Raw genomic sequence first — 12,332 nt, forward strand, 5'->3', positions numbered from 1 at the left:
GAGATGATTTTGTATGAGGTTTGAGGCTATTTTGGGGTCGGAGTGGATCGCTAGAAGCGCTGTCGTCGGCAAAGTCGCCAGTTGTAGTGTTGGGGGTAGTAGGTTGATCTGAGGTGAATAAATTGAAGAGTAGAGGTGCTGTTACAGATCCTTGAGGTACCCCTGCATAGATTGGTGATACTTCAGATAAGGAGAAGCCAGATCAAACGGCAAAATGTCTGTTTTCTAAATAGGATTTAAATAATAGAAAATAGTATTGCGGAAGAAAAGATTTGAGTTTGAAGAGTAAGCCTTCATGCCATACTCTGTCGAATGCCTGTGATACGTCGAGGAAGGCAGCTGTGCAAATAAGATTTTTTTCAAGAGTGTACGATATTTTATCCACTAGACGATGGACTTGGTGTATTGTAGAGTGGTTATGACAAAATCCAAATGGATTATGGGTATTAGGTATTGGGTAATAGGTATGCTGGCTTCGATGAAAGGAAGTATGCGTTTTAGGATAATTCGTTCAACAATTTTTGAAAATAGTGGAAAAGACTAATGGGCCTGTATGATTCGGGAGAGTCGGGGGGGTTTGCCAGGTTTGGGGATCATAATGATGATTGAGAATTTCCAAAGAACAGGGAAGTATGACAGTCTAAGTATAGAGTTAAAAATGTGTGTTAATAGAAGCAAGGTTTTTTTGGGGAGTTGTGTAGCTACCTCAGCTGTGATTAGGTCATAGCCTGGGCTTTTGTGACGAGGGGAGTTTCTTATCTCGTATTCAACGTCGCTAGGTCGAATATGTTTAGGTTGGAGTGTCATGGGTAGAGGGTGGGAGAGATAGTGGTTCACTTTTTCGATTTGAGAAGGAGTAAGAATATTGCTGTGAGGTTGGAAGGTAGAGTAGAGATGATGTCGAAATATATTGGCTTTATCTAGATCGGTGACGGCCCAAGTACCATCGGTTTTTTTTAATGGAGGAACAGATTGCTTTGTTCGAAGGATTTTCCTTGTTGTTTGCCAAAGCGAGTTGTCAGTAGATGAGAGAGAGACAAGACGTTTAGTGAAATTATCTGATCTAATAGAGGCTAGGAGTCTTTTAAGTTTATTTTTTAAATTTTTAAGTTTGCGTTTATCCGAGGGGTATTAATAAAATAAAAATATTATTTAATTTAAATTTAATTCAAATATGTTTATGGAGCCCTAGGGCGCTCCTCGGATCTCAGTTTGAGAATTGCTGAGCTATAATAATTGTTGATTGAAAAAGCATTATAATAAAATAAAATATGAGACAACAATTTTTATTGATTTTTTAATTTTAGTAGGTTATAGACTAATAAATATACATTTAAAATAATCAATGGTAATAAGTAATTATGCATTTGTTATATACATTTTTTTTTTCATGAAGGAATAACATGTACCTATTATTGTTTGTATGATTATTTCCATTGGATAAAATAGGGATGTTTAAGTAATGTTATTTTAATTAATTCACTTGAAAATTCAAAATAAACACTTCAATGGGTATCTATACTCTATTCCAAATAAGATCAGGCTTTGGCGGTGATCAGTTTTCGTTCCCACTACCAACAGGCGCTGCAACGAGAACAAAGTCATACCCATGCACACAACTCGGCCGCCAAAGCCTGATGTTATTTGGAATAGAGTATATACTTAATAATTTTATTATACATTGATATTTATTACATTTATGACAATTTTTTTTTTTAGGTATGGATCGATTACAGACAATTGTTCAAGATTAAAACCAATGGTTGTGAATTTTACTTTGAACTTTATGTATGTATATTATACCGTTATTATGCCCATAAACATATTTTGATTAAATGTATAATTTTTTATTTAGTTATTATTGATAAAAATCCTCGATGACTACCAAGTGGATTGACAACATGAATTTAAATTGTGCTGTGAAACTACTGCGTTGTGATGTTCTGCCAATATCTAACAGTGAAGATGTTGTTTCAGTGGCTGATAAACAAGCTAATGCTGAAGTAAAAAGATCCGTGAGGATATCTAGAAAACGTACTAAAGCTATTACAGAAAATGGCAATCAATCAGATGATGTGAAAAAAAGAAATTGCATGATCAAAAAACCCAAATTGAGTAAAATAGAACCAGGAAAAACTGATGCTTCTCAAAAAGAAATTGAAAACACCAAAATCCAAGATTCTTCTATAAAGTCTACAGATAGCTGTTTAATTAATGATGATCTTAGCGTAACACCTGGTTCTACACTTAGTCCAAACAATTTTATAGATAATAAAGAAACAATTTCTAAACAGCGGTCAATAAAACCAAAACCTATTAAATTCAAAATATCCAAATCTATTATTGCTGTTAGAAAAAAACCTATAGTGCATGATGTAGATAAAGATAATCAATCTAACGAAACTGTAAAAGCTGATAACTTTGTTGCACCGTTAAAATCTAAAACTAAAACATCTAAATCTATTACATCAAATAGAAAAAAGCCTGATCCGAATAATGTTAGCAAAAATAACACATCTTCTGAACTTGGAGAAAGTAATAGCGTTACATCAATAAAATCCCCTAAAAATAAAACACCTAAATCTATTACTTCTAATAAAAAAAAATTATTGAACAATGTTATAACCTTTGTTGAAACACAACATGAACTTGAAATAAATGATAATTTTGCCGTACCACAAGTTCCTAAGAGTAAAACATCTAAATCTATTTCCAATAGAAAAAAGCCCGCAGTAAATAATATAATCAAAAGTGACATAACTAATGAACATGAAATAAGTAATACAAGTGAAATTCCTAGAAAACGTTATCGTACTTCATTAAAAAAAGAAAAATTTCAGAATCCTGATTTTGGTGGTAATATAGTATGTAATACTGAAGACAGCTTAGATGATTCTCAGAATTTGGGAAAAATTTGTAACAGTGACGAGGATAGTACAGTGACAAAGTTATCTCAAAACTTTGATGATACTTCCATGATGCTCAGAAGTAATAATAAACCGCCAAAAATTAAAAAGAAATGGAGTGATGAGTGGAGTGGGGACAAATTGTTAACAAATATATCAAAATCCAATAATGAAGAGTTTTCTAGTGAATCGACACTAGATGTTAATAGTAAAAAAAAAATTGCGAAAACTCAAAAATCAAAAAATGCCAACTGTAAAAAAGTTAATTCAAAGATGTTAGAAGAACTTAACCCAAACAATTCATTTGTTTTCCATACCCCGATTCCGGCTCATGATAATACAGATAAGTCTTCAATAAATGTTCCTGTGGTGCAAAATGATTGTATATCAATGAATGTTCCAGAGGTGCAAAATGATAGTATATCAGTTAATGTTCCTGTGGTGCAAAATGATAGTATATCAATTACGTACAATATTCCTCTTGAAGAACCTATACCAGTTGTCTTCAATGATGCCTTGTCTGAACATGTTGGTATTTGCAATGCACCATCTAGTGGAACCTCGTCTAACATCTCTATAATGCATACAACAGGTACTGAGAGTACATTTTCCACTAACAATGATCAACAGTCTCATTTAAGTACACTAGAACCAATATCTGATTCTGATTATTTATCAGTTTCAACAATAGGCATCGAAAATCCTGAAATGAGTTATGGCATGGCAATACTATCTGAAGCTATCAGCCGGCAATGTAGAGAATTAGCCAACGAACAAATTAAAAAAAAGTCACCTGAACAGGATATTGTTGAGATAAAGTCTAGCCCCAAGAAAGAAAACAGTACATCACGATCACAAGTGCCTAGTGCTAAGGTATCACCCCAAAGAATTGTTAAGAAAGTGTCAAGAAAAATACCTAAGTGCACTCCAAAATTAGGGTTGCAATCTGTAAAAAATGAAGTAGAATCACGTATAGACCATGAAATTAATCTCCTTTCTAAACGTTTTGACATCCCAAGTAACTATCTCAGGAAAACAGTTGTAGATGAGCCCCTTTCTGTATTCCAAAAAAAGTACTCCAAATCAGTGACACCATCTATGGTAGAAATATCACCCATAGATGTAAATGCCAAGTCAGGGTTAAACGTAAATTTAGAGTACAAATTGGAACCTATCAGAGAGAGTGCGGCCTATGAAAAAAGTAACTTAAAAGACTTGATGCTAGAACTTTCAAAAACAATGCCATCATGGAGCTTGAGTATTGTCACCAATCCACCGAGATATGTAATTTCACATATGTCAATTGGCACGTACGGCGTCCCTATTGCAAACAAATGTATTGTACTGGACAAAATGTTCAGAGCTTCGGTTTACATCAATCAATCTTTAGAACATAAACTTTCTAAACGTTACACAACTGCAACCGAAATTGTCAATCTTATTAAAGAGTTAAATTCTATATGAAAAAATATATTTATGTTATACATATTAGTATTATGTATATTTTTCTTATAGTAAATAATAAATTATTTGTATTTTGTTTATGTTTCCAATTGAGTACAAACCATCAAATGTATATGTATATAAATTATAAACATTTGTAAAGGAACACAATATGAACAATATGTTATTTTGTTGTGTTGTATATACTCATTGATCATTATTTAAATTGGCAAACAATTTTTAAACAGACTTAAATATATTTCTTTTTAATGAACTAGAATTGTAAGAAATACTTATATTTTTGTTTTACTTTTCATCAAAAGTGTTGATTGAGCTGATTTGTTATTTTTATTAGTAATATTTTAATGCTATAATTGTATAATTTTTAATTTTTATGATTAAATGTATTTAATACCCATTAATTGTGTTTTTTTTTGTTAAATCTAAATTATATCATCTAAGTAACTAAACTAATTAAATATATAAAGTTGTAAGGATACATTATAATCTTTATAGTTTAATTAGAGTACAATTATACAATTGTACTACTTATTGTATGTATAAGTACTATTTTTTCAATTGCTTTTAAACTACAGCTGTTTTTGTCTATCTTGTTGTATGCGCTTTACCCCAGATTGCGGTCTACCTGCTAAATATCGTTTTTGTTTAACATTTTTAAACGTTTTTGATAATACATTTTTTTTTTATATTATATTCTTATAACTTATAACTTTTAACTTTTAAGTTATAATAGTATCGCGCAGAAATGCACTTAATAGTTGAAAACTAAAATTAATTATTCATAATATTTTAATTCTAAATCAAAATTATAATTGATATAAAAATTATAAAATTCAAAATTTCTGATTTCAAGTTAAAATGTTTTTAAAGTTAAAGGTTAAAAAGTAAAGATAAGTGAAATTTTTTTCGGTTTTTGGGATTTTTTGTTATCGTTTTTCAGTTGTTTTTTTGTTTTTTTTTTTTCGATTTCGTTTTGTAGAGTGGCAAAACATGGTAGAGCGCATACTGCAGTCGCAATGTTACCGGTAGAGCGCATACGACAAGAAAGCCCTATTTTTTAAGGTAAAAATTGGAGACCATCATTATACAATTAATAAATTTTCTCTTACTTGAGTTTTTGTTCTTAAATTAATATAACTTAGATTATGTAGAGGGGGGGGGGGGTACGTTTTTAATTAGTTGTTATTTTGACAGTATATGAATATGATCCGAAGTAAATTTTCTGCTATTGTATTAGGTTAGGTTCAACCATATACACTACTTGATATATTAGTGATGTCAAATAATAAAGTAATGATTGCTAAATCATTCACATTTACGATGGCTACATAGTCTAGTTGCACAGTAATAATATTGAATATTAAGCCAAACTAAAACTCAATTTAAATGCTAATAAAAAATATATAACCTATTCAAAGTTTTTTTTTTAAATACTTATTGTTTTATAATAAGCGTTTTAAAAATTATGAAAACTAAATGTGATCCAAATCAATGTAAGGATATAATATATATTTGCACTTATATTTTTCATTTTAAATACCATTTAGTGTTTGCAGGAAGAATGTGTTAGAAAAAATGCAGACATTGCTGTTGCTAATAACTGATGATGAATTGAAACCAGTTGGTAGAATGACAAAGGATAATGAAAAAATTCTGCAACAAGCAGTTTACTAGCTTGTAAAATATATGGGAAAAAATTGTTTAAAAACACAAGGTATGTCTCATTTTTTTTTATATTAAGAGGATCTTGGAGTAAAATCACCTATTACAAAAAAGATAGAGAATAATGTTTTTGAGGGAATGATATATCGATTTGTCTAAATATTATCTCAAAACAATTTAAACATAATTTATATTTACAAAATTTTTTTGTTTATTTTGAAAGTCGAACACAAAGTCAAATAACAATAAAATATAAAATCCATGTCATTCTCTCAAAAATATTATTCTCTATCTTTTTCATAATGAATGATTTTACTATAAGATTACTAAAAAACATAGTAAAAATGATTCTGCGTAAATGCGTTTTATCTATGTTGAGCGTGGGCCGGAGAGAGAACACATAGTGCGCTGACATCCTCTTAATAAATAGTTTTAATGAAAGACGTTTATAAATATGAATACTGGGTATCTACATGTTTATTCTTAATTAGTTAAACACATTTATTGACTAATACATAAAACTACTGTTGAATTAATTACTCTACTATTTTATCCTACCTATAGTTTTAGTAAAGTATATATAGCTTATGCTTTTTATGTTAAGGTTAATACATAAAATATTAATACAGTAATATTCTTCTTTCTCTTATATATTTTAAACTTCCCTTACTCAACTAGGTCAAATTCACCTTTTATTGTTTTTTTTCATAGCACCAACTATTGAAGTATGGTAGAAATAATCCTATTCACCAATTCACCATATGATGCGCATGATGAGTAGGTAATGACTAATGAGCAACTAAGCTACTCTTAAATTTTAGATTCTGAGTGGAACGATGAATGTATTGATTTTACAATGATGTGTGTTTTTTTTTAAATTTTTTTTTTTTATTTTTTTTTGTGTCTGTGTACACGATAAGTAGTCGAAATAATGCTACGATTTTCAACTTTAGTATCTTGTTCGATCAGAAAGTGAATATCGTTGGTGCATTGGGGAGGTCAAAATTTAAATTTCCCAGTAGTTTTCAAAAGCGCCGGGAAAAACAAAAAAAAATTAAGGAAAAACGGGAATTTTTACGCAAAATCGATTTTTCACAAAATTGAATTTGTTTTTTGGTGTAACTTTAAAAATGACCGTAGATACTTGAAATTTTGACTGAATGTTTATCTTAGCATTTTCTATACACCCATAACATTTTCAAAATATTTTGATTTATTTTGAGCTCTTTACGGACATTTTCATTTTCCATTTTTTTTTAGTTTTTTTTCTAAAAATATCAATAAAATTTTATTTGTTGGATAAAAAAGCTTGAAAATTTAATAGAAGGCTCCTAGTATATTGTTTCAAAGGCAGATAAAATATATTAAAAATCGTTAATCACAGTTTTTTTTTATAAGCATTTAAAGTTCAAAAAATGACAAAAAATGGAAAAATCACAAAAATTTGCAAATTATTTAGAGTTAGAAAAATTTTTCTTTTTAAATCTAAGATATGAAAATGTAATACAAGATTCCTTATAAGATTATCTACCTTTATCAAACAAAAAATATCTATGAGAAAGTCAAATTAAATTTTTATGATCGTTTGAAATTCAAATTCTTACAACATTGGATATTCACTTGATTTCTCATGTAGCGATTTCCTTATTTTGTTCTAATTCAAAAACGAATAACTGCAGATACATGAAAATTTTACTGAATGTTTATATTAGATATTATATTAAATATTTTGACTCTTTTTGAGCTGTTTACGGACATTTTCAGTTTTAAATTTTTTTAGTTTTTTTTTTCTATAAATATCAATAGTTTTATCTGTTGGGCCAAAAAGTGTATAAATTTAATACAAAGCTCCTGATATATTGTTACAATATCAGTTGAAAAATATTAAAAATACATAGGCACAATTTTTTTTTATAAGCATTAAAGATCAAATTTTGACAAAATTTATCAAATTTTAATTTGAAAAATTATTTTGTAGTTAAAAATGTATAAAATGTTCAATTTTTGTATCTAAGAATTGAAAATTTAAAACAAGATTCCACGTAAGTAATTAATTCTGTTACCAAAAAATCTAAAAAAGACATTTACACAGTTTATTTTTATAGTCATTTTAAGTACAAATTTGGACGAAATTACATATTAAAAACCTAGGATAACTATTTCAGTTATTTTGTTGTGATTGTATAATATGATTCTTGGGTGTACTTGAAACTTCTAAAGTATACTATTATATATCTATGATAGTACCACGGTTTTTTGTTGATGTATAACGCGTTATAAGTACCTAATGAATATTATGATATGATTAATTTGGAATTTATTATAGGTAGCGGTAGCTATTATAGGTCAATTTTTTTTTAATACCATAGATAAGTATATATATGTCTAATACATAGACTGATATACCGTCTCCGCTCAGAATCGTTTTTCTTATACAGTGATATTATATCATTGAATTCAAATTTAATACTGTCCATTATACAGTGACCCACTTCTAACCTACTGTACAGCAGAGCGACATCCGCTTACCCACCTTTTTTTTGTTTGTTTTCTACCACCATTGTATATTGTATTAGGTATTGATTTATTCTATTTGTTCATGCTGTTATTTGAGCATATAATTAATAATATCATACTAAATAAATTCTATAGGTGTATTGTGTATACTTGGTGCACATTTATATTATATTTTAGAATTTTTTTTTAAGTGTACATTTTTATATTGTCGAAAGCTATTCTTCAGCAAGAGGTTGGCAATTTATTCTTATAAATCGAATAAGTACCTACGCGCGTACCTACCTTATTAACAAACTGACTACTGAGGCAACTAGAGAAATATTGTAAAATAGTAATCACGTATATTTACAGAAAAAAAAAAAAACAGTTATTTAAAATAAAATCCAACAGTGGCGCAACCAGGAGAGTCCCGGACTCCAGATCCCTTTGGGCCGAATAAAATAATTTTTAAAGTATGCCTATTTAGAATAATATATAAAATACCTATATAAATTATCAACTACCTACCATAGACATATAAATATATTTATTAATATGTCTATGCTACCTACCAACGATTTTGTAGTACGTAGTTCGTATTATGATAAATTGATAACAAAACTTACGCTATAGTCTATAAGTACATTTTTATTTTTAAGTAGAGAGTCGAGAGAACAATATATATTATATTGTTACAATATAACTTATAAAACCTGATTTTGCATATAATAGCAATAATATGTTCATATTTTTATAAGCAACTACATGCAGTAAATGAATTTTCTTTGATCATACTTAAATAAATAATATTGCATATTATGGGTTCAATTTCATATTTTCTATAAAAACTATTATGTTCTATAATGTTTTTATTTATTACGTACAAGTTTAAATGTTTTAATTTTATTTAATAATTTTATACAAAATTATTACCTATATTATATACATTTATTTATAAATAATACCAACACAAAAATTAAAAATATTTTTAAAAATAATATAATGTTTCCGTAGATCATTATTAGTTGGCTTAGGTCCCTACCATGATATTCATTACATAATGGTTTTCCTATTGTATATAATATTGCAGTTCATTGATATACCTATTTTTTCATCATTAAGGGGATTGGAAGCAGGGCCTTAGGCATAGGCGCAAATAGGGGGGGGGGGCTTTAGGGGCTAAGCCCCCCCAAATCCCAAATGTTTTTTGTGCCTATGGCTTTAGGATTTGCGAGGGCCAGGGCGAAAACCAATTTTCCCAATTTTTTTCAAACGCAAGGCCCCCAATGTAAGCAAAAAGCGCGAGGCCCAGGGCATAGTGTGTTATAAAAATATTTCTATTAAATAGGTACCTAACCTAAACCTAATCTATGTTTGTAAGTATGTTAAAGTTTGAAATTTACATTTTAATGCCAAAACGTTCCCTTCAAGGCAGGGGCGTCATTTGGGGGGGGGGGGCAGGGTGTACATTTGCACCAACTTTTTTTTTAAATGCCTTCTTTGGCCTGCCAACAATAAATAAAAGCACCGATATACCTAAGTGTTTTATATATATATATATATATTTTATATTTTTTCAGTACAAAAAAAATGTATTGTACTAATGTTTAATTTCCAAGAATGTTTGATGTGATTTTGTGGTCCCACAATATTATAATTGATAAAATTATAACACAAACATTGTGAAGAAGGATACCAATAAAATACATTTCTGGTTTTATTAAGCTAGCTATATTATATATTTTGAGTTTGCAGGGAGAAAAAATGTGTAGGTAAGATTCGGTTAGGTATTTTATTATAAAGGTGATTTATACCCACATATTTATTTACCAAGTGTAAATACCACTGTACATGGTATCCACAATATAAAATAAGTTTTTTTTTTTTTTCTATATTTGTTCATTGTAACGACCTCAAGGTCTTTGACAATGCTTATCACAAGTGGGTAGTAGGGAGATCATGTGATCTATTTATCTATGTATATATCACTATATGCATGATACTACCCCCCTTCTCCAAGAGGAGACATGTGCGGTCTTCACTCCCAGTGGAGTGATTCCTAGTTGGAAACCGGATGACGCAATCGGACGACAGCACGGGAAAATGGTGACTGCGTAGAATCACACACATTTTTTTTGCACTTTGCTATGAATCGAACCGATGACTGTGTGAGTCGTAATCAACTGCGTGACCACTGCGCCACTCCGGCCCCTTATAAAATAAGTAAGTACATTAAAAGTACCTACACATAGTTTGTCAAAAATAGTAACAATATTTTGGTATTTTCATACTAATATAAGTGACCAATTAAATAAATTATACAAATATTCTAGTTTTTGCCCCCCTCCATGGCAAAAAAAAAATTTTTCTTTGTGGCCTGGTAATGATTCGAATGGCCTTCAAACATTTTGGCACCAACAAAAAAAAAGTTGAAATGACGCCCCTGCTTCAAGGCCTCAAAAGGTAATTTTTAATCCATATAATTATTAGATATCAATAATCAGTCATAAAAATATAATGGATTTCCAATATAAATTACATAACATAAGTCTCAACATGCATATTGCGTAGGTACAATTATGAATAAATAGGTACCTATCAAATTGAGTGGCCCACTTTGAACTATTAACGTCCATAAGCGCTACTAGGGGAGGGAGGCTGGGAGGGGGCTTAGTCCCCCCCTAAAAAAAAACTTTTAATAGCCCCCTAATAAATTATTCAATTCTTTCCTAAAATATTAACTAGTCTTTAAAAATTAAACTGTATTTCTTATTTTTTTTTTTTTTCGTAAAAAATGTAATTATTTAATTTTTTTAATTTTTATTTAAACTTTTTTTTTATATTGCCTATGATGAATATGGTAAATATCATACGCTGTATGCTCGTATTCGTTTTAAGGAAACAATTTATGACGGTATGATATAAATTATTTTGTATTTGGTAAGATTATTACATATAATTTTACAGTTTACCTAGGCACTGGACGACTGAACTATAACATAGAGATAGGTAATAGTGGAATAAAAATCACTTAAAAAAAATCCCCAACCCTAGGAAAATTAAACCCCCAGACTACAGTATTACTATAACAACCACATGGCATTTTTAAAACGTAATTAGTGTAATTATTACATTAATAATATTTAATTACAAATATATTATTATTATTAAATAAGATAGGTAATAAGTATACTTTTCATTAAAAAAAATTAATATATAATAAATAATATTAAAAAATTAACAATAATATTGTTTTGTTTTATATCACGATGAGAAACAACACATGTTAATAGTTATTTTAAAAGATTACTGATTAAGTACCTATATTCATTAACTATTTGTTTAAAAATTATTTATTTTATTGATGTATCGATCATTCAAAATATTTTTATTTTATAATCTTTTAAATATTGTATCTACATCATTGGCGCAAATAACGTTTGGGATTTGGGAGGGCTAAAGCGTTATTTTGATAATATTGAATAAGCTTAAAATAAAACGTAGGAAACGTTTGGGGGACTATGGACATTTTTGGGAGGGCTTAGCCCCTAAAGCCCCCCTATTTTCGCCTATGAATTCTATATTACCTATATTAAGTAAAACTTGCAAAATCTACTTCTAATAATAATTATTATTTACATATCGTTAAAATATTATTAGGAAACGTAATATTTTATTTCGGGGGTATATTATAATATAAATATAAAGGTATTAAGGGGATTCGATACCGTGATTTTCTGTTTTCGTCTAACACACGCGTGACATAGTATTTTGGACGTGTTTTTTTGCCAAACATACCAATTG

The 12,332-nt window shown here is 29.1% G+C and overlaps 2 protein-coding genes across 4 annotated transcripts in view; both read left to right on the forward strand.

The window, feature by feature from the left end:
* The window catches only part of LOC100165114, a 14,059-nt gene extending 9,288 nt beyond the window's left edge, over window positions 1–4,771 (forward strand). For all 3 annotated transcript variants that reach the window (XM_016807529.2, XM_029489269.1, XM_001948271.5), the window contains exons 2-3: window positions 1,720–1,788; window positions 1,856–4,771. In XM_016807529.2, coding sequence (XP_016663018.1) covers window positions 1,878–4,370 — 2,493 coding nt within the window. In that variant the 5' untranslated portion in view covers window positions 1,720–1,788; window positions 1,856–1,877 and the 3' untranslated portion in view covers window positions 4,371–4,771. The remainder of the gene's footprint in view (window positions 1–1,719; window positions 1,789–1,855) is intronic.
* Window positions 4,772–5,879: 1,108 nt separating this feature from the next.
* The window catches only part of LOC100575498 (alpha-tubulin N-acetyltransferase 1-like), a 12,280-nt gene continuing 5,827 nt past the window's right edge, over window positions 5,880–12,332 (forward strand). The window contains exon 1 of the mRNA XM_016807530.2: window positions 5,880–6,084. The gene's annotated coding sequence lies outside the window, so the exon portion shown is untranslated. The remainder of the gene's footprint in view (window positions 6,085–12,332) is intronic.

This window comes from Acyrthosiphon pisum, chromosome A2, assembly GCF_005508785.2.
Source record: "Acyrthosiphon pisum isolate AL4f chromosome A2, pea_aphid_22Mar2018_4r6ur, whole genome shotgun sequence".
Lineage (NCBI taxonomy): Eukaryota > Metazoa > Arthropoda > Insecta > Hemiptera > Aphididae > Acyrthosiphon > Acyrthosiphon pisum.